We start from the raw sequence: 22,235 nt of genomic DNA, 5'->3' as shown, positions 1-22,235 counted from the left end.
CTTGAAAGTACGTTTGTTGACTTATAGTGCTAATAGATGGCAGAAGTGAATAAATATATTTGCTTTTACAACATAATTATTTCCCTTGCATACAATTATTCCCTTGCCAAACAATGCTAGTGACAAATCGCAACAGACTATGAAGCCATCTACATCAGCAGATTTTTAACCTAAGGTAAAAATAAACAGAAACATCTGTAAAGTAATCTTGTACAAAGCTACGTTTATTAACAAATATATTTTCTAATAAAACACCATCTGCAAGCAACCCTCAGCTTCCATTTGATATAAATAGGCCTTTTACTGTTTTCAGATGCAGTTCCCAGAAAATTATTCCAAGCTCTACTGCAAAACACATCAGTCTTTGTTGCTGCCTGGAATGTTAATAAATAACATCGAGTTTTTAAATAGTCAAACAATTTATTGGCTTGAAACAATTATTTCAATAGAAAAAGCTGACTTTTTGCAATAAAGTGCCTTAAGAATGCATCACTCCTCATTCTTACTATAAAAATGCTTCCAAGCAGGGAAGCATATGCAGAAAACAAAAAACTATAAAAGAGCCGCGTTGCAATACTGTTCCTACATGCACCATAAACCTACCTTGCAATAGGTACAGCTTTAGAGAAACTCGGAGTAAGAGAAAAAATATACAGACTGTACACAGCTGAATTTGTATCCTTATTATATATCTGTGCTTGGAGTGGGCATGAATAAGAACCAACTGAAATGTTCTTCATAGGAATATTGTACTGACCAGCAACACAAAATTCAGCAACTTAAACTGTTGGTAGCAGAGACGGAGATTGAATCCCAATAATAAGAGCTCTTCAACATGCATTAAAGCTTTAATGTGACATATTTTCATAAGCATTACTGAGAACTTCAGCCACATTCATTCCATTAAAAGCAATGGGAACTCAGCAAACTGCAAATAAACTCCTAACTGATGGAACTGTTTAGTAATACTGAAATTTGGATGCTGCTATTTTTCATTAAAGATCTTAAAAAGCCCTTTATACGAAACCAGCTCCTACCTGAATAAGCAAACTAGTGAAAAGTGTGCATGAACTAAGATATCAGAGTTCTCTATTCAGAATTCTGGTTGTTACAAAACTATGAGACTCAATGGAGAACTAGTTTTTCAATATTAATCAGAAACAAGTAATGTTAACATTCAAATCTGTGATTTTAAAACTTCAGCTAACTGGGACTACCACAACAAACCTTGCCAGAAGTAAAGTTAGTCATGCATATTCAAAAAAAAAAAAAAAAAGAAAAAAGAAAAGAAGGAATGTTTTAGAACATAATTCCAGGAAATGGAGCTGCATATTTCCAAAGAAGAATATTCAGTGCATAAAACACTCTAATAATACTAGAGAAAAGATATTTTAAATGACTTACTTCACCAACAGGAGGAATATTAAGCTTTGGTACTTTATTCTTTGAACTCGGGGTGTTCACTTTTCCTTCCAGCAGTGTTCCAAAGGACTGATTTCCATATCCACTCTCAATTTCTATGGGAGGTTTCAGTTCAGGTGAGTCATTGGGTACCTGGTCCTGACCATCCATTGGCCTAACATATGCCGTAGGCTTTTGCTGCACCATGCTGCTTTTACAGTGAAGTCCTGGTGGGAAATTCTGGTTTGAAAGACTACTGTTTGCAGACAACAAAGATGTGGAAGGAAGTGGAGATCCAGAACCATGACCTACAAACTCAAGCTCCGTGGGTGACTTTGAATGACTGTTGTCTTTATAAGTATGTTCTCCAGTTGCAGACTTTGAATGAGCATGCCGCCTTGAATGCGTAGATGCTGCCATAGAATTTGCTTCCTCGGTTCCTCCACTTTTATGCTGCTCACTCTGACAATTATAGAGGTCTTCATACCTGCCCTGTGGCTGGTCATGAGAAGAGCTATGCTTTGTCCGACTTTGCTGACTACTGGATTGGCTTGGCTGGGCCCCACTAGAGTTGTGACCACTGCGTGACCAGTCTGTCCTCGACTTCCTGCTGCTCTGGTGACTGTGCAGCAAGGCAGAATTAGATGACAGCGACAAAGGTGGAGGCATTGATGTTGATGAGTGGCCACTGATCTGATGAGATGGGATCATCCTGTTTCTTTGTTCTGAGAAAAAGTTCTGTTCATTTTTGTCAATGGGCGTCTGTGGGACAGAATTCTTTGGGATTCCTACAAGATGGCTCTGATTGGAATGGTTAGTTAGCAGATCCTTCATCTCATCATAGTTTCCCAATGTGTTCTGGACACGGTTTGCAAGAGCATCACCTTTATTTGTCTAGAATATAAACATAAATAAAGAAAGGAAAAGAGTGAGTAAATTTTTAACTAGGAAGTTATTGCACGGAATAGTTGTCTCAGAAGATGGCAAATGTTAGCTATTTAATGGTGTCATGCTGACATTTAATCTAATTTCAATTACATTTTACATATGTTATGTAAGAAGAATCTATCAATAACTGTTCAAAGAATCTCTTGAAACAGGCTTGAATGAGTAACACTTGTATACTGCTTCCCATTTTCTTAAATTTGTTCTCAGTGAAATGTTTAAATTACATCAGTTTATAGATGTTCTGAGGAAAACAGGCTGGTTTTATGTCATAGAAGTTGGTCTTGTATATTTCATATCTTGCAAAATATGCAAATGTGAATTACTGACTACTCGGCATTTGAATTGCAATCACACACTTTATTTAAACATGATATTGCAGTATCACCCCCTTGACCCATAGTTCTGCCATAAAAAGAAACCAGGTAGTCTCTAACAGGCACACAGGGGCAAACTCTTTTTATGTAATGCCAATTACTTTTCCATAGAGGGTTCAGTTTGACCCAAGATATCTGATATCTGAGTCCTGAAAAGAAAAAGCTTCTAATAACTGAAATGTTGTAAGAGCTTCAAATAAAACATCATTCATAACAATTTTCTTTACAAAAGAATATAAAAAGAAATGAATGTCACATTCTTAAGTATAAAGATTCTTCTCATTCACTATGGGCTGGTTGTATTTATGGACTGTGTTTGGTTTTCTTTTTTAATTCCAGCAATTGTTAAATAAATACTGACTCATCTGTGTCACACCACCATGATACTTCCCTTTCTAAAGCATAAAATGCTCTTTGTTGTTTTTATTTTATTTTACTTTTCATTCATACTTGTAAAAAGCAGGGCAAATATGCTGGGTGCTATAATTAATATGCAGCTAATTTCCTCTGTCCACAGAGAGCCAATGTACCAGTCTTCTTACTGACCTTTATGTTCTATTGAAATGACCAGTAGAGAACTAAAGCATCATATTCCCCATGCTTATTACGTAAAAAGACTCAAAGGATAAAAGCAGAGCAAAGGTACAGCTCAAGCAGACAGTTAACTTCTACAGTTTGGAATTAAATTATGTCAGTGTAATATATGTAAATAGTGTAAAGCAGAACTTCAGGGTATAGCTAACTACACTTTTATTTACATTTGGTTTTCTATTCAATACGGCAAACAACGTCTCAGTCCAAAGAGTCTTAATGTCAGGCCATAAAGAGTTTGTGGTTGGTTAGAGTGTCCCACTTAATTCCTCAAGCAGAGATCCTACCATGCTGCTGATCCAATCTTCCTTAAGAATTAAGCTAAAGTCTGAGTGATGAAAAATTTCCACGCACGGATTCCTCCTGAAATGTCTGCTTATATTACCCACCACTGAACTAGTCAAGAGATGAGGAGAGTACTGCAGGAAGATTTTTCTTTTAGTACATACTGCACACGCCATAAAAAAATGTTGGAAAAGAAGGTAATAAATGCAAATTTTCTTTTGCTCATTCTCAGGGATTGTAATGTATATTACCACTGCACTGAGGCAGTGATTTAAAAATTAACTGTTCAATGTTGTTCTCATCTATATACATTTTGCCAGCACTCCTCGCTGACACAGTTAATAACCCCAGTTGTGAAGAACCACGAATCACTTTTATTCACTAAGTCCCTAGGTTGGTCATTTTAGTGGCAAAAATTATATTCTTGCTATGCCAAGAATAAGCTCTTTGTACACGAGCAGTCTCCTTCAACTGAGTTGCACAACGAGCCATTTGGGCAGCAGCCAAAACCAGACTCTCTCTGTTCAACCACCAAATTTAAAACAAGGAGATTCCATTGTGCTTAAGGGCCCAGCAGGAATTACGATGCAAAGTCTAAACACTTATATACTTGCTCTGTTTCCTCCTTCCCCACCAAACTCTTTAACTCCTTATGGGACAGCACAAGGGAAACAGTCAAGTAAGGAGAAAATCTCATCACCTAGATTTCACCTCTGGTTAGGCTAGACTTCCAGGGTGCATTTAGCTTATTATACAGAAAGTAAAAGAGAAAAGGGAAGGGGTGGAGGAGGGAGGGGGAAGAAGAAAGAGTACTGAAAACATATCATCACTGTAACTTCAATATTACAGCACATTAAATGGCTCTTGTCTCAGCCCTCACGGAGGGAATCAATATTTTTATTTGAAGACAGAGCTTTGCAATCATTTCTGAGTTGGAGGTAACTGATTATCTCAACCTATTTTCCTTTAAAAATTTCGATTATAAATATAATTTTGCTTAATTTCAACAATAGTCTATGTAAAATGTCCAAATACTGTGGATAAAAGACCCTAATACAAAATGTATTATTATTTATACTCATTTTCTGAGAGCATTAATAAAAATATATTTCTTGAAAAGTGTGAAGATAATGAATGTAAACATCCTCAACATACTTTATGTGCACTAAAGCTCATATCCAATAACTAAAGCAGCCAGCAGAAAGACAGTTACATCTTCAGTGTTTCTTGGACCAGACTGTAAAGAGGACCTAGTGAATGTAAGCAGCAATCTGGCTTACAGTGAAATAAAACCAGAACACACATAACTAACACCATTCACGTGCATTATATAACCTGACTGAGCTCACTGTTGTGTAGTGCAACATACTACCTGCATTTAAGAAATACAGAGTAACATTCATGTTTGGGGTTGTTGGTTTGTTTTTTTTTTTTCATCAACAAATTCAGGGCTCTCATGAGAAATAGAGAATTCTTGACAAGCCTGGATACCAGCAAGATAAACATAAAATCTGGTCATAATTTCTGGTTGTTTTTTGTTACTTCCAGACTGGGGCCAATTTCTGCCTTCATATTCTGTGTAATTGGCTGATTTCTCAAAGGAGACCTCTGAACAGCTTATTTTCTGAACAGCATGTTGAATCACAATTTTGCTGCTATCAAGGAAATGCATTTTCTGAGTATTCCAAGGCATAAATTACACGGCTTGTGACTTGTGGCTAGCAGCCTTCCTCCTTGTTCTGTGCTCTTACTAATTTAGGAAATGTACACCTTCATACACTTGCTTTTCCTGCTTTCAAAAGCGATCAGTAATAGAATCCCATTGGAAGACTAATTTGCTAGCTAGCTATTGCATTATAGTTTTACAAAGAAAAGAACTAATGGGCCCAAGCTTATAGGCCCGATTAGCAAGGGTTTTGTGACAATTTTTATGAAACTTAAGGTTTTATAATTCTTTTGCTTTCTCATCTCTCAGTAAATCTAACCTCTGTAGATCAGAAATTGAGATGTTTAAGAGGTTTGCTAATCCTGAATAACGTGGAGAGTTTAACCCCAAAAAAAGATAATAAGTGATTTAACATTCACCTAACACTACTCAATGGAAATGCTGCCCACTAGGTTCTGTTTCTCAAGTTGGACATTTCTGAGGCTATTCCCTTGAAAAAAATAAAAAGCAAAAAGCAACAAAAAAAAACAGTATTCACTGTTGAATATACCTATCACATCCAGTATACCAGTTCTTTACCCAAAATTGAGCACTGATTTGCATATTTCTCTATACACTGAAATTCCAATGAGCACTCACATGGTCATTGGATTTGATGAGGAAAAAAAATCCAATGTGGGATTTGATTGCATTGGATTTGCAGGAAGTACCAACAAAGCTGTTTGAGAATATGACACTATTTCTGCTAAATAAAGGTTCTAAAATGTGGTCCAATTAAGAAATAATGCACTGATTAAATTTTTATAAAAACAACAAAACACAAACTCTCCCACTGCTTAATCCTTATCTGGCTGAATAAGTCTACCAGGCTATAATTATTAGACACTATTTGATATTAATGCCAGTCTTTTCTCCTCCTTTTCTGGTGATTTTCAAAGAGCCCTCATCCTCCCTACAGCTGTTAACAATGTGAAATGGAAAGATGAAGTGGTGGCCTTTCAATGGATGCCACTGATTGGGAGGAGAAAGAGATATGGAAATTTACATTCTGATGAAATCTTCAGGGAACGTCTCACTGAAAATCAAAGCAGCAGAAATCATAAAGGGGGACATCCCTTGGTGATGAAAATCTCAGGCAGCATAGCTCCTTAGAGAGAATAAGACACGTCAAAAGTCACCATCATATCCTTGTTATGGTTCCCAAGGATTCAGGCACTCTCCCAAGAGACTTATTCAGATAGTTGTGATTGCAAAAGAATGCTTATGGACTCACCATTTATAGAGAAGTCCATCAGTTTAAACAATTCAGGCATATTTTCTTCTTAAACTAAATGGACTAAGTGTTATTTCTGCAGGTATCACCCCACTGGTACAGATATCAGCTACACATACATCTATTGTTGGGCTTTGGTGAATGTTTAAAGAAAAACATTTTTAATTGGACTTCGAGCAAAATTCCTGATTCTGCTAACGTTAGCATACAATGCTGGGTGGAGCAGGCAGTTTGCTCTTCCACCAAATGCTGATTTGGAACATCAGTGTACTCAAGAGTGTAAGTACCAGCATAGATGTCACACTTCTTTCCCTTAGTTTGGCGTGAAGTTTTATTTGTATCCGCAAAATGCATTCAGGTAAAAGGCATTCTAAAAATGTAAAACATGACAATGCAGTTTACCTTGTAGGGTTCCCCAAAGAGATTAAAACCTGAAGCAAAGAGGTCTTCATCTTGCTGGACTTCTTGGTTTCTTCTCTCCCACTCCTTCCGCTTAAGTGCATTCCGGTCCTGCTCATAGTGACTGAAGACGAGAAAGACAAAATAGACAGTACATTATTTTCCCCATAATGTAGTTACATCTTCATTACAATCAGTAAGAACAGCAGAACATCAGAAACTATGTAACTCCTGCAGATAATTCAGAAAGGAAAAAAAAGCCACTTCATCATTTTCCTTAATGTAAATTTGGAGTCAAAATACTATCTGAAACTGCCTAACACGAACTAGTCAGTACGCTTTCAAAATGAAAAAGATGGTATGGCCTTTTCAAATTAATAGAACATAATGCACAAGAGCATTACTGAGAGCAGCCCTGTGGAGAAGGACTTGGGGGTCCTGGTAGATAAGAAGCTGGACATGAGCCTGCAGTGTGCGCCTGCAGTTTGGAAGGCCAACTATATCCTTGGCTGCATTAAAAGAGGAGTAGCCAGCAAGAGGTGATTGTCCCCCTCAGCTCATGTGAAGCCCCATCTAGAGTACTGAGTCCAGGTGCCCAGTACAGGAAAGACACAGAGCTGGAACAAGTCCAGAGGAGGGCCACTGAGTTGATCAGAGGACTGGAGCAGCTCTCCTATGAAGAAAAGTTGAGATAACTGGGCTTGTTTTGCTCGGAGAAGAGAAGACTTTGGGGAAATCTCATTGTAGCCTTCCAGTACTTGAAGGGAGCGTATAAACAGGAGGGGGAATGGCAGTTTACAAGAGTGGAAAGGGATTGGACTTGGGGGAATTGTTTTAAGCTGAGATAGAGGAGGTTCAGGTCAGATATTAGGAGGAATTTTTTCACACAGAGGGTGGTGACACTCTGGAAAAGGCTGCCAAGGAGGTTTTGGATGCCCCATCCCTGGAAGCATTCAAGGCCAGGCTGGATGGGGCTCTGGGCAGCCTGGTCTGGTAGTTGGCAAACCTGCCCATGGCAGGGGGGTTGAAACTAGATGACCATTACCATTATTTTCAACCCAGGCCATTCTATGATTCCATGATTCTATGTATAAAATAAATTTTGACACAATGCGTACACATGCATCTTCAAAGAACGTATCTCTGCAAATAAAGATGACATGAAGCCAAGGACGCACAAAAATGCCTTAAATTCATTTAACTATGTAAAACTTGTCTATATTCACCCCAGGGCTCCAGCAAGCCTCGTGTGACCTAGACCACCTAATTTTGCCCCAGGTACTTGTCAAAATTTATGTATGGCTTCATTGTGGGTGTAAAGGGTTTTTAAATAGGTGTTTCTGGTGTAGAGTCCCAGAAAAGACCTTAGGATATTTGATTCTAATAGCAGGTAACTTTTACACACAAACAAACAAACAAAAAAACAAACAGAAAAGCATCTGCTGGTTTGGTGCTACAATAGCTAGCGGCATTTATCTGCACGTCATCTTACTTCGTGCACCTGCCAGACCCAGACCATGAGCTGAGAGATCATATCCACTTCTTCCCTGAACAGCACTAAAGTACTTTGGTCTCCTGGTTCTGCAAGATACTTCCCGCTCCTCAGAGGAAAAATATATACTTAACAACCTGAAGAGGGGGAGGGAAGCAAAGAGGAAAGGAGGAGATAGATGCATGCTTCAACTTGCTCTGACAAACCCTCATGCGACAAGCATTAAGGAACACTTCTGTGCTTTCAACTCATATTTGATTTGTTACGAGGCTTTTGGCTCCACTTTGTGCCAGTTAATTAGCTACCAAATTCCAGACGACAATTTGAATAACAGATTTGGTATATGAACTGATGTCATCTGCTCTAAGCAATGTTTCCCTGATAGATTCTGGACATGCACATGCACACACATACATATCCATGCCCACGCTCTATGCACAAATGCCTACACACAAATGGACATATCACATATGTAACAGAGAACAGTTAATTCTCCTATCTCTGGTGAGAATGAATTAAATCTCTATAGAGCTACACTGCACTTGGAAGATAACCAAATATCTACAACTTTTGCCTTTTTAGCTCAGCATGATGTTATATTGAAAGCTTCACACGGAGAGATATAATGAGGAATGAACTGCACAGTGATGAGGCTTTAACAGTGTATAAAGTCACTGATTTCTGAGTGAAACCACAATTACTAATTTGAAGCACCAGGTAATTAAAACCACAGCTATGTATTTAGCCCCTTGTTATACCTACTGCAGTTTATAATTACGAGGACCTCTTTATCTACTCAATTAAAGTTCTTATGATTCAGGCAGGTTGTGTTTGAACCTGTGAGCCCCACAGAGAGCACAGGAAAGCATGTGTCTGTTTCTTGATGACTCCCTGTATCCCTTATGCTGTTTTTGTACAGGAAGGGAGAGAAAAATGACAGACAAATGCAATCTTTACCTCAAAATATGAATTAATAATTGGTACATGCAACTCAGGATCAGTCAGGTTTGGGTTGCTTGAGCGTGGCTCACAAACAGAAGACAAAGAAATCTACACAGGCTGAGTAGAATGATTTCTATCCATGTTTTTCCTCTGCATTTTGGAAAATGCCAGATTTTATTTATTTATAATAACTCTCGATGTAGCAACATCACTGGCACACATTCATTCACCAACAGCAAAATTCAGAACATTGTTATAATCATTATTGGTATTTTTTTGCAACAGATAATAGCATAAATTCCTAGTTACCTGAGGGAGAGATAGGGAAACTGTTGTAACCAACAGAAAGTTTCCTATTCTATACATGATCATATGCTGCTAGTACAATGCTGCAAATTACAAGCTACAGGGTAAGGAGAGAGCACGAGTCTTTCTTTCTGTCAAGTCTCAACTTCAAAATAGTCATTCAACTTAGTGGATTTAATGCAAGCAGGATTTTATATCCTGCGTGATTAACTTTTTTCTTATAGGAAGAGTCGCAATCCAAGCACTGCCACTCCAGAAAGAATCATTCATGAAAACTATGGATGTATTTTACATTCTCACAATGGCAACCTTGGCCCAGAGTTTCAGGGTGAAATCCTGCATCCAAACAAATTGAATGGAATCTGCCTATAGAACACCAATCACAGATTTCAGCACAGAAGAACAGATCTCATCTTTCACGTGAAAGTTTCAGCATTTTACATGAAAGTTTGCTCAGGTCTCAAGCACGTGAAACATTTAGCAAGCCAAATGGAAGCATTTTGCTGCACCTTAATGGAGAAAAAGCAGCAAAGGCTTTAAGACAATTTACATAAGTTTTGTGACACATTGAAAAAAAAACAGTTAATTCAAAAATAATGAACAAAGCAGTAACTCAATGATCAGTTTAACTTTATGCCTCTTAATCAGTATTTACAAAGTTAATAGAAAAAGGTTTCTTCTTTGTTTGTTTGTTTTGTTTTTTTAAAGCACTTTTTTTTCCCAAGAAACATACTTAGGTATGTTATTTCTCTTCCCAAGCACATAAAAAATGTATTATCCATGCACCCATTACACAATAACAAAGGTCCAGTTCGTGCCCTGGTCCCCAAAGATGCCTGAAGACTACCAATCCATGAGAATCACATAAGCAAAGCTCTAAGTAAATTTGCTGTCTCCAAATCAGTCCTAATCTTTCTCACATATTGTCCTGTGAGAGTAATAAATAAATAAATAAATAAAAATGAAAGGTTCTTTTTGAACTCTTTAATCACACAGCTGTAAGTGTACGAAGAGTATCGGCTCAAAAGGAAGTGGTTGCTCATCCTGTCAGATCAATTCCTTGGCTTATTCCTCTGCAAATGCACTTTCACCATGTGAAAGCCTGACATGGCGCTGACTGTGGATATGGAAAGTTAAATAAGATAAGATCAGATTAGAATAACAACTTCTTTGAGTTCTTTAGGATCCAAAGAGTAATACTGATTAGACCTTAAGGCCCCAGTACACTGAGAATGTAGCAGGATGTTCTACAGAAACTCTTAATGCGGTCACAACACAATCTCTGAGGCTTATGTTTAGTATTAAGCCAAACTAATGTTCTGTGAAATACAGATACGTGATTAGTGGTGAAGGTGTCAATGAAAACTACAGTCACTATGAGGAACAACAGAGTTCATTCTGTCTCTTTAGTATGAGAAATACTTCATGACACTTCTAATGCCAGGAGAGCAGGAAATCACAGACTTTCATACACATTTTAAAAAGAAAAAAAATCAACAGCTGGAGGACATAATACCCATTATATCTGAGAAGACCAGCTCCCTAGATACAGCCATTAGGTAACAAGGCCATTTAAATACATGAGCTTTATTGTTTCGTTACCACTTATTAGATTAATAATTGAATTAGAGCAGGGAAGTCTGTGCATAAATCTGAGAAGAGCAGGAATGGTGAGCAATAAGAATGCTACAGAGTACATGAGACCATTGGTCTAAAAATTACCAGGGTGCTGATAATTAAATATAACGGAAAAAATAGTAACCATAACTGCATTGCTGTTTTGGTATGGTTTAACATCAAGACAAGCTGCAAACACATTTCGAGTAACAGTGTTTGATACTTAATTCTTTACTATCAGGCCAGAAAACATTCATTATTTTTTCTCAGCTACAGATGTCCTCAGGAATAGTGGTGAGGTGATGCACTGTGACAGAGCAGGTGCTTGGCCTGGCTGAACATGCAGTGCCAGCAGGGCAGGCTGTGTGGCACCAAGCGCCGCTGGGAAGCAGATGATGGACAGACCAGCAGCTGCAGGCAGGACAAAAGATGGCAAGTATGCACCTGGGTGTTGCCTGGAAGCTGAAAACGTGGACCTGATTTGAAGAGAAGGAAGTCAGACATGAACAGTCTAAAAAATGAGAAGTAGAAGTAGTAGAAAAATGCAGGCATTGGAAAGGACAGTGCAGACATCTATAGTGAAAGTAATAGGATATGGTGCAAAAGAAAATTTTTTTAGGACAGACTGCAAAAGAGTGAGAGGTTAGAGGGAAGAAGTAAAGGGAAGGCTGAAGAAGTGAAATGAAGAGCTGAAGGCTGAGACCTAGCATTTCAGGTTTATCTTTAAAGATACCATAACTAAAGAAGTAGTCTCCCAAAGCATGGAAGACTATGAAAGGCAGATGAGCCTGATGGTGGAGACAGGGTGGAAGAAATAAGTCAGACCAAACAAATTGGAAGGAGTAGTCACGGTGACAAGAAGAAAAAGCAGAAGAGAGTGATCAAATGCCTAATGTTGCAGAAAAAAATCATGAATGAGAACAGAACACCGCTCTGTTGATTCAGTCAGAACAACAGAAGCGCAGTGGGGAAAGGATCAATAAAAAAGCAGAAACAGAAAGGCTTTATAGTAGTGGCAGACTACATGCCAAAAGATAAATGCACAACATTGAAGAAAAAAAGCATTTATCCACAAGTTAGGGGGAAAGTAGTTGCTGTTTTCAATGTCTAAAGAAATTCATGCTGATCAAATCAAGCTTTCCCCTTTCAGAGTTGCTCTCGACTCAGCCTCAAAATACCAGTCTAGCCTAAACACAAAAGAAGCTCTCAAACCAAAATGTTGGTCATTTGTGGAAAGAAGAAATACAAATGTTTCTAAACTAAGATGCAGTGGATGGAAACTGGTACCAATTTTAGAACTAAAAGTCCATTCCCAAGGTTATATCTTCACAGTTCTGACTCTGGGACAGATCTGTTGTTCTGACACAAGCACTCTGGAAGTTGGTGAAGTAACACCAGAAACTGGACTTTCTTGAACATTCCTACATCTGAGCAATGTACTGAATATCCCAACCAAAAACCGCTCGTGACTATAACTGGCATATGTGAAAAATTCAGCTCAAGTCAATCAGAATATTCCTATGTTGAAAGTAACCCCTTGACTGCTCTTCCACATGAGGGCAATCATATTTCAGTATGAGGGAAAATACAAGGCTAAGAGCAGTTCCAACAAAAAAACAAACAAGGTGAAATCTCGCTTCTAGCAAATACATTACAGTAGCAATTCACTTCTACATTACTTTAGACTTATCTCAGCATTACTCCATTGATTTCATGCAAAACCGGACTACAACAATATTGTATGGGGGGATATTCTCCCAGTAAATACTCTGGTATCTCATTACATTTACTCCAAATGAAAAAAGTCTGCCCAAGGTCTTAAATTTCATTACAATACTTAAAATGTGTTTAGTAAATGAGGAGAATTTGAAAACCTGATCTTTAACAAAAATACGGCTAATTTCACATATCTTCCTGATCCATCTGAAGTTTTTGTTTCCCTTAATGATAAAAATCATGATCAGCACTGCACTTAAAATGGCAAAATTCTTCTTCATCTGTTCAGCACTATTGCTTCCATATCTTTGTCCTGGTAATTTTACTTCTTTACAGGGGCTAATCAGACCATGATAGAATAAGTTTGTACTTCTCTCTCCTGTATTTAACATTTACTTTAATGCTGTGTTCTTCATAGTATGAATAGTTACTGAAAGTAACACAGAACGAATCACTGTATGTTGTGATTTATTTTAAAATATAGAATATCCTGACTTTGATTTTCAACAGTTCTGTAGAGAAACATTTGAGCTGGTCACTGGTTATCTATCCACGTGAGCTAAAACTCTTAACAATTTGCATTGAAAACAACACCATTCCCATAGACTGGTTGATAGAGAATACAGAAGATTAAAGCCTCTGAACAAAATAACACCCGAGAGACCCCAAGGCAATTTATGGAAATTTAAGCTAGAAGGCTGAGGGTTAGTCTTATATTTGTCACATTCTTCATTCCCTTTAGATATTTTCCTGCAAGTATCTAGAAAATGCTATTTTCACTCAATTTATCTTCCTTTTGGAATTATGTAGTCTCAAACCTTTCCTAAACATGAATTCAGAAGGAATAATTTGGGGGAATGGATGGTAAAGATAACTTCCTGAATAGTAAGTGTGTAAAGAATAGATGAGGTTTCAATGGGGAGCATTTATTGTTTCCTGTATCATCGCACATTGTCTTTCGATATGATTAGTTATCAGTCTGTTATCAAAAACCGGGATGAAATAAAGCTCTTAGGCAGTTATGCTTCATTGATGTCAGCTAGGGGAGCATGAAAATCTCCATGAAGTTGGGTAATTGATGTGTAAATCAGAGTTCAATCACTCTGTAATAGAAATGGTCCCACTGAAAGTAGGGTTGTTGAACAGTATTGCAGAGGGGTGGGAAAGAAAAAGAGAAACAGAGTCAATATAAGGCTTATTTATTTAAAATGATAGTAAGTGGCAATTTACACAATTTTCTTTTGGGAGGGAAGTGCTGTCAGATACATTGTAAGCTGCAGATCACTGTATGTAGACATTCTTATTCAGCAGTAATTAACTGTTTCTGTTTTATTAAAATGCTCAGGGACACTGTCATGGATATTTAAAAAGCAAATTAAATGAATACGTTCATGTTTTGAAAGGCAACATGTGTAAATGACATCACTGATTGTAATTTGGTTAATAATGTACGTTCAAGGTATGTCTTGGAGTCCTGTTACAGTTCACTTGTCAGTTTAGTCTTGTTGTAAAGGAAACAAAAGCAAAACTGAAGGAAAAGGGAGAAAGGAAAGAGAAGAGAAGAACAGTTATAATATAAACACAACTCTGAAGGACATTAAAAGACGATCATTAGTACACCAACCGCATTAAATGGATTTACAACACATTATTTTTCTGAGAGTGAGAGTTCTATATGTAAATAAAATATTAAAATAACGTTGTTGTTGTTTTTTTTGTTGTTGTTGTTGTTGCTTTTGTCATGATCTTTATTTGTTTTAATAAATGAATGCACATCAATGCACTGATATCAATTTTCTAGTAACACCTGGAATTGTTTAGTTATGATTTACACTGAACTGCTAATAAAATGTAGCAAACTCACATAAAGGTGAAATTTATGAGCATTTTTGCCATCAGATGAATTACATTCAGGACACTGGACCTGGATTAGGAAGCTCTATTAGATGGGTAATGTGCTGTGAATGTAAGGAGACTGTGATAACTACTAGGGGGATGGACAGGGAGGTTCCACCCAAATTCTGAATTTCACTGCCTTTCGAATTTAACAGAATATTGCAGTAATTTTTACACAGTCTTTTTAAAGATTATGTTTATCTTTTTGGGTATCAGAAATTTCTTCAAAATTCACTGATGGCAATGAAGCCATTAGGCCTTTCCCAAAGTACACAGTATAATCCAAAAACATTCCAGAGCACAGTATTCTAGCTGCCATCATACTTCTCCCACTCGCCAGCACCAGCATTTTACATATTAATCTGTTACTAATAAATACAGACTGTGTTTAGTTGCATGCTGTGCATTATTCTTTATACACATCAAGAGCAAATTCTGCATGGTGCTATAATCAAGATTATATGTGCACAAGTCTTACTCCCAAGGAACAACAATAATTTGAAGCAATTAAAGATATTCTAACAGTGCTCATAACAGTCTGTTCTTCCTTTGGCTGGATATCACCCTGTTTACGAGGGTGGGTAGTGATAGGACTAGGGGGAATGGTTTTAAACTAAGACAGGGGAGGTTTAGGTTAGAGATTAAGAGGAAGGTTTTCACAGAGGGTGGTGACACAGTGGAACAGACTGCCCGGGGAGGTTGTAGATGCCCCATCCCTGGAAGCATTCAAGGCCAGGATGGATGTGGCTCTGGGCAGCCTGGTCTAGTGGTTGGTGGCCCTGCATATGGTGGGGGGTTTGAAACTATATGGTCATTATGGTCCTTGTCAACCCAGTCCATTCTATGATGAAAAATTAGTAATCAAAAATGTGCTTCAAAATATTCCTCTAAGTTTTTGGGTTTTTTTATACATGCACAACATTCAGAAAGAATAAAATATATTTTAATAAATGGAAATGGAAGAGATTTAATATATTACTATCTAATGCATACAGGCTGCATTCTTACATCTGAGCTGAAAACCACTTTGGAACTCTGGTTTTGTTTTTACCTTCTTCATTTTTATAATTTTAATATTGCTACTTAAGACTTTCATAGACACCTGTAGGATGCATCCTTAAAACTTGAGTCTCCACGTTTTCCAAACACTTCCTTGAAATACTGGCAACAGTGTGCAATAGGCAGCTAACATAATTCTATCTTTTTCCAAAATGTTACAAAACAATCATTGATTAACACATCCTTCTGGAGACAGATGAATCAGCAGACTCAACTGCTTGAGTATTTTATCACAGAAGTACTTCCGAGCTACTCCTACAACTCTAATCAATGCACTCATTTACTAACAGGCCCCTCTACTCCCCTGAGCATTTTCACATGCTGTGCAGCTCTTTAACCACATGTTTTTAAACTTAACTTGTGCAGAATAATAACACCACAGGAAAATTAAAAATTCAGTAGGATGGTTTTCATTCATCAATTTTAGATTGAAGGAGAAGTACACACAGGTCTTGGTGTATAGTGCACACACGCACAGACTGATTCAGAGACCCCAATACATGGCCAAGTAGTGCTGTAAGTCTAACATAATTTAATTTATTGTTATTTAGGATTATGTCTAAAGAAATTATCTCCTAATAAATCATTATTCTCTCAGTTGAAACACTATATAATTGCTTCCGTTTGTTGTAGTAATGTCTACTGGAAAGGAAGAGACGATCAAATAAATGCAGGGCGCTCTCATTTCAAATTCAAGTAAACATGCATCTTCTTTTCAGTGCCATCATAAAACATATCTCAAGTACTAAGCAAAATGCAGGAGGTAAAACAAACTTGTGGCATCCTCAGACTTAATGGTATCAGCTTGGAAAGAAACTAGAAAATCACGAACTCTAAATCTTCGGTCTTCTTCAATTAGACCTTAGAAAGCCTCATGGTAATAAGGTACCTGTTACACACATTAGGATAAAGAATATTTTCTAGTTATTTTTCCTAAGTAGAAACAGAGTCAACAGGTGAATGGATTATCATCACTTTGGCTTATAAAGGGATAATCTTTAACAGATACTCTCTTGCCTCCAGCACAAAAGCAATGTTTACTCCTCATTTATAAACCAAGTATAAACTATGAAAAAATAGTTTAATCAAAGCAGTGCAGAGTTCATCAGCAGTGAAGAGGGTTACATCCTCTCTAAGGGCACAGTTCAACTTCAGCTGCTGTTACCGGCAATTTTCCTGGTGATTTTGATGTGTGTTGGATGGGAACTAGATTTGTGATAATGACAAATAGGCCAGGTCTCATAACACTTCCAGTTTCATGTGGTAAGCAGTTTCATGGCTCACTGGAAAATTATCACTTTTATCTTAAACTAACTTCGCCATGTGTGTTTATTTACATGTGTGTTTTTGGGTACCTACATTTACTAAAGGCAGATGGACAGGAAGCTCTGGATCTCTTCAGTCTCCAGAGAATCTCAAATATGGATCCCATGATACTAACTATACTATGACCTTTGAAGAGTAGATACATGGATTACTACATCCAGTTATTTACACTACAAACCCTTTATAAGTATTTCTGTTCCTTCTATCAACCAGCAAATAAGTATTGTTATTTATTTTCTTTACATAAAGATGACTTCAATAGAAGTGCATCTTCTCAAAATTCCTTATCATCAATCATTTGTCTAATAGAAATATACTATGTAACTTCCAAATATTCAAATGTGATGTTAGTAAGCTGAGTACTATTCATTGGAGGCTGGCCAACTACAGCATATTTCAATATTTAATAATAAAATAGTCTGGTGTAAAAATATGTAAACTAGCTTCCATCCTGCTTTAATACTCACTTAACATGCAAAGAAAGTGAATGTAATTTTGTTTAAATATTAAACATTACATTTCTTCTTTTGATTATTAAAGTATTATTAAAGCTAAATGAAAATGTGTTTGCAGCCTCCTTCTTCTGAAGTCTTATAGGTCATCACTGCCACTAATGCTTTGTCACTCTAGCTAGCTTTTTCAGAGGATCTCAAAGCTCTTCACAAATCGGTACAAGTCATGTCCGACTATGCCTGTGGGAAGGAGTAACTATTGATTTCAGGCAAAACAACAGAGGGAATGAAAGTTCAAGTAAGTTGACTGAGGTCATTCAAGAAGCAAGAGACAGCTGTGGGAATTAAACTGAGGAGTACTGTCTCCCAGGCATTGCACTTCACCATAAGATCAGCTGTAATTTGCAACCATTTGTCCACTAGTAACTTTTGAGATGACAACCATCCAGTTGAATTTTGAGAATATCTAACAGCACTGTACAGCAAGAAAGAATTATCTTTATTAGAGTTTCCAGAACACCAGGTCACACACAGTGAGACAAGTTTTCTTCCAATGAATGTCACCGGGAGAGGTCAGTAAGGATGTTCTTATTACATTTGCTGAAGGATGGAGTGTATCAAATGATTTAATTTCATGTAGTGACTCACTTACTTTGAAAAACTGATACTGCACAGGGCATAGTGTCATTAGGTGATTAAAGTACAACAGCACTCAGCTTGCCTGCTCCTTTCATACCAAGGTCCCACAGATGCTGCCATGACAGGCATGAGCCTGGAAAAGCCATGCCAGTGAAGGCAATTCAGGCCCGAGGACATGGACACCAAATCCTCCTCTCCCCAAGACCTCCCACTCCAGGAAGCACCAGAAAGAAGCTCACCAGCCTCCTAGAAAGAGCAGGCCTTCCCTTAGCCTCTCAAAACATTTTCACAGCATTGGCAACAGCCCAAAACCTTATGTGACCTTCAAGCGTTGTCTCCATGATCTCCTGACCCCAAAAGCAAAATGAGTTCAGCTGTATTAACAGTAAAGTGGCGCGATACGATCAAAAAAGTCTGATGTACTTCCACTTTTCAGTTGGTATTGCCTTTGAAAATAACGAGCATCTAGCTCTCCTCATTATGCCAAACGTATTAAGGCCCCAGTATCCACGGAAGGAAATGTGTGTTTTGTCATACACACTCTTTAATGTGACAGAAATGCAAATTTATGTTTTCTTTCATATAAATACCTAATGGGGTTTGAATAAAATAAAATCTGCACACTGCCATGTGGAAATTAATTTTAAAGAACTGTTTATCAATTTAATTCCACTGATAGTAACAGACAGATTTATGAGGCAATTAACTAAATATTTGTTTTTTCATGTTTCAATTCATTATAGTAAATTAACAATTTTCCACTTGAAATTCTTGCTTTGCTACAGTGAAAGCCTAAAAAATGTGTATATTACTGTCAGTCTAGGAAGGATTCTCCAATTTTTAGACTATGGTTATTCTTCTTACACTAACATAATGTATGTAACTCAAACAAACACCAAATGAATAAACAAAAAAACCCAGAACAGAGCAGCATCCCCAACCAAAGAAAACCCCACATAATCCAGTATTATCTACTGACATTCTTTAAATGTCAGATTCAAGCAACCTTACCTAACTAAAAAATAACTGCAGCTTTAGAATCAATGTAACATCTGTTCAAGCAGACACCCTATCAAGTTTACTTCAGGACTCCCTCTCATCATATCCTCCTATGGGTCCATGGAGACCTGCCTATCTCCTCAGGCCTGGTAGGGACAGACGTGCCCACTGACAGCACACCCTGTGAGAGCTCTAGGACAAGGCAAAACAAAACTTAAAAGTATAACACCAAGAAAAGAGAGCTCATAGGCAGGGTCAGCCTGCACCTGAAGGCAGCTCATCACTGTGGGCAGTGCCTGCAGTAATGTCACAGCAAGTGGGCTCCTCTGTGCCCAGGACAGCCCCTATGCCCAGAGGCCTGGGAGCAGCTTGTGCAGCAGAAACATTGAGCTTGGTGACAGCACATGCAAAACAGCATTTTGCATTTACCTTTACTGATTTTGATGATTTAAATACTTTAATATGTGACTTTAGCTCCAAGGAGGTCATCAGGTCATGGCCGTGCAGATCTATCTCTTCACAATCGTGGGCCAGCTATGAAAGGTATTAAGCAGCAGCCAAAAGGCAGAACTACAGATTTATATACTTCTAGTTGGTATTGAACCAAATTAACACCAGGAGGATTGTGTCCTGTAAATACCTAGAAGCAGCTGCTTGGATTCTCTTCTTGTGACTAGTGAGGTTCTGCTACCTGGACCAAAATAGCTCTGTGCCCTCTGTACCTCATCCTGACCTTCTGGAAAACAGGTCTATCTATGCTTACTGATCTCATGGGCTTCTGCCAGGTCAGTTCACTAACAGTGAACGCACCTGAATGAACAGCACCAATAGACTCCCTGTTTCTGCACAAATTCTATGCATTTTCTTGCATAAAATGTAGTTTGCTTGCTTTTTAAAAATCTTCCTGTTATTTCACTGGATCACAGCACATCAGAACATCAGCGTAAATACGGTTTTGCAGCCAGATCTGGTCAAACACTAGTTAAGTAAATAACTAGCATTATCATAGCGCATTACAAACTGAGAAACTGAGGCACGGGGAGATGACAAGACTTACTCCTGGCCGCAGGAGGGATTGGGGGCAGCAGTGGAGCTGATTCCCATGGCCCTAGCTTGGTCCCTTTACCTCCCACAATGCCACTAACCTCCCTTTGTCACAGTATGGAGCTACTACTATCACAATAAGCTCTTTGCACTATCCGCAAAGACATCTACCACCTACTATATCATAAGGCTAAAGCTGATATAGAATGTTACCATTAGTATTGTTTATAGTGTTTGCTCTTTCCGAGATTTAATGACACTACCACCAGCAAGGACTTCAATTTTAGCACTCAGGAAGCCAATAATTATCAAATGAATAAAATACTAACTAATGTTTAAGTGCTCCAACTGGCTATTGGAGAAGCATTAATTCTTGATAAATGTTCCATACGTTAATATTTATCAAGCTGTTAAGCATTGTGCATTATGTCATCCTATCAATCCATTGAGTTAAAATAGATTAAATATAAGCATAGTATCTGAGTACCATTAGAAAGGCAGACGGTAAATGTTACCATATCTTATCCTTTTTAACTTTAAAAAAAATAATAATAAAATAAAAATCAGTAAATCAGTGACCTTTGTACAGGGCATTTTCTGGAGATTAATGATGGGCTGGGAGAGATGGCCCTCACTTGTACTATGGGTTATCAACTCCTCCCATCCGATCATTAATTCCCCAGGAAATGCCTTTTGCTTCAATAGCTTTTGCTTAGATAGATCACTGGCAAGGGAAAATAAAAAATCATCTCACTAAAAATGAATTCCTGTAGAACATGAGTTGCAGATGTCATAATCTGCACATAAAGACTTTACAGGTGAATGCAAAGGCCTTTTTTATGAGGGCTGCTCTAAAAGTAATGCCTCCTGTTTTATTATCTTGGCTCATGTCAGAGAGAGAGATGTTGGTGGGATGACAGTATAAACAGAACCTTCCCAATACTCTCCTGTTACATTTTATTACGTGACAGAGAGCAGCAGAAGAAAAGCCTGACAGAATGGCATCTGACATAAAAGTGTGCATGAAGGAAAGGGGGAACTGAATTCCTCTATATGGAAACAATGGCACCCACTGACATAGATGTATGCTTGCTGACCACTGACAGATACCAAAAAGTGGGTGTGAGCACAGAGACAGGTGGGTGGTGCTTTTCAGCAGTGGCAATAAAGCTGTGAACGAAAAGCCATGTTCCTGATGGCCATGAAGATACCTACCAATGTGGTTCACAGGCTCTCGTTCACCACTGCTGTAAATACATCACTAATAGTGGCAACAATGTTGAAAAACCTTGTTTTGTAGCCAAGAATCTGCTCCATCAAACAGTTTTATTGTAATCTTTGCACCTCTTGTGGTTTCCATGAAAATAAAGCGGGCCATTACTTCTGGAGCAGCCTACTGATCTGGACGTCTGACTCCACTTTCATTCCCCATTTAATACAGTAATAAAGGCAGGCAATGGAAAAAACTTTTGATACTCCCTATAAGATTACAGAAAATGTTTGGGAAGGTCTTCAAGATGCTTCCTATGAGCTCTCAGACATTAAGAGGTACAGGATACTGTGCTTTAATTAAGAATTTATTTTGCATAGCGTGAATTTCTGGTATGTGAAACAGCATTAAGGCCCTGTTTTGTCTTGAGGGGAAGGGAACAGCAGGACATAAGCAGAAAACAAGCTTTCAACCCTTGCTTAAATAGAAGAAAGATACTAAGAATATATAACCAACTCCTTATTTTGTTTGCAAGACACGTGTAATATCAGGATGCTGTGGAGAGGCCCTCTCTCACTCAAGTTTCATTATCGTTACGAA

General features: G+C 37.9%; 1 protein-coding gene across 1 annotated transcript in view; it reads right to left on the bottom strand.

The window, feature by feature from the left end:
- AFF2 (ALF transcription elongation factor 2) overlaps positions 1 to 22,235 on the bottom strand; it is a 338,300-nt gene that overhangs the window by 243,175 nt on the left and 72,890 nt on the right. Inside the window, exons 2-3 of the mRNA XM_072334541.1 lie at positions 6,941 to 7,061; positions 1,405 to 2,295 (exon numbers count right to left, since the gene is read on the bottom strand). Coding sequence (XP_072190642.1) covers positions 1,405 to 2,295; positions 6,941 to 7,061 — 1,012 coding nt within the window. The remainder of the gene's footprint in view (positions 1 to 1,404; positions 2,296 to 6,940; positions 7,062 to 22,235) is intronic.

This window comes from Excalfactoria chinensis, chromosome 4, assembly GCF_039878825.1.
Source record: "Excalfactoria chinensis isolate bCotChi1 chromosome 4, bCotChi1.hap2, whole genome shotgun sequence".
NCBI classification, from domain to species: Eukaryota; Metazoa; Chordata; class Aves; order Galliformes; family Phasianidae; genus Excalfactoria; species Excalfactoria chinensis.
Note: the sequence above shows the minus strand (reverse complement) of the source record. Positions and strands in the feature narration are given on the sequence as shown.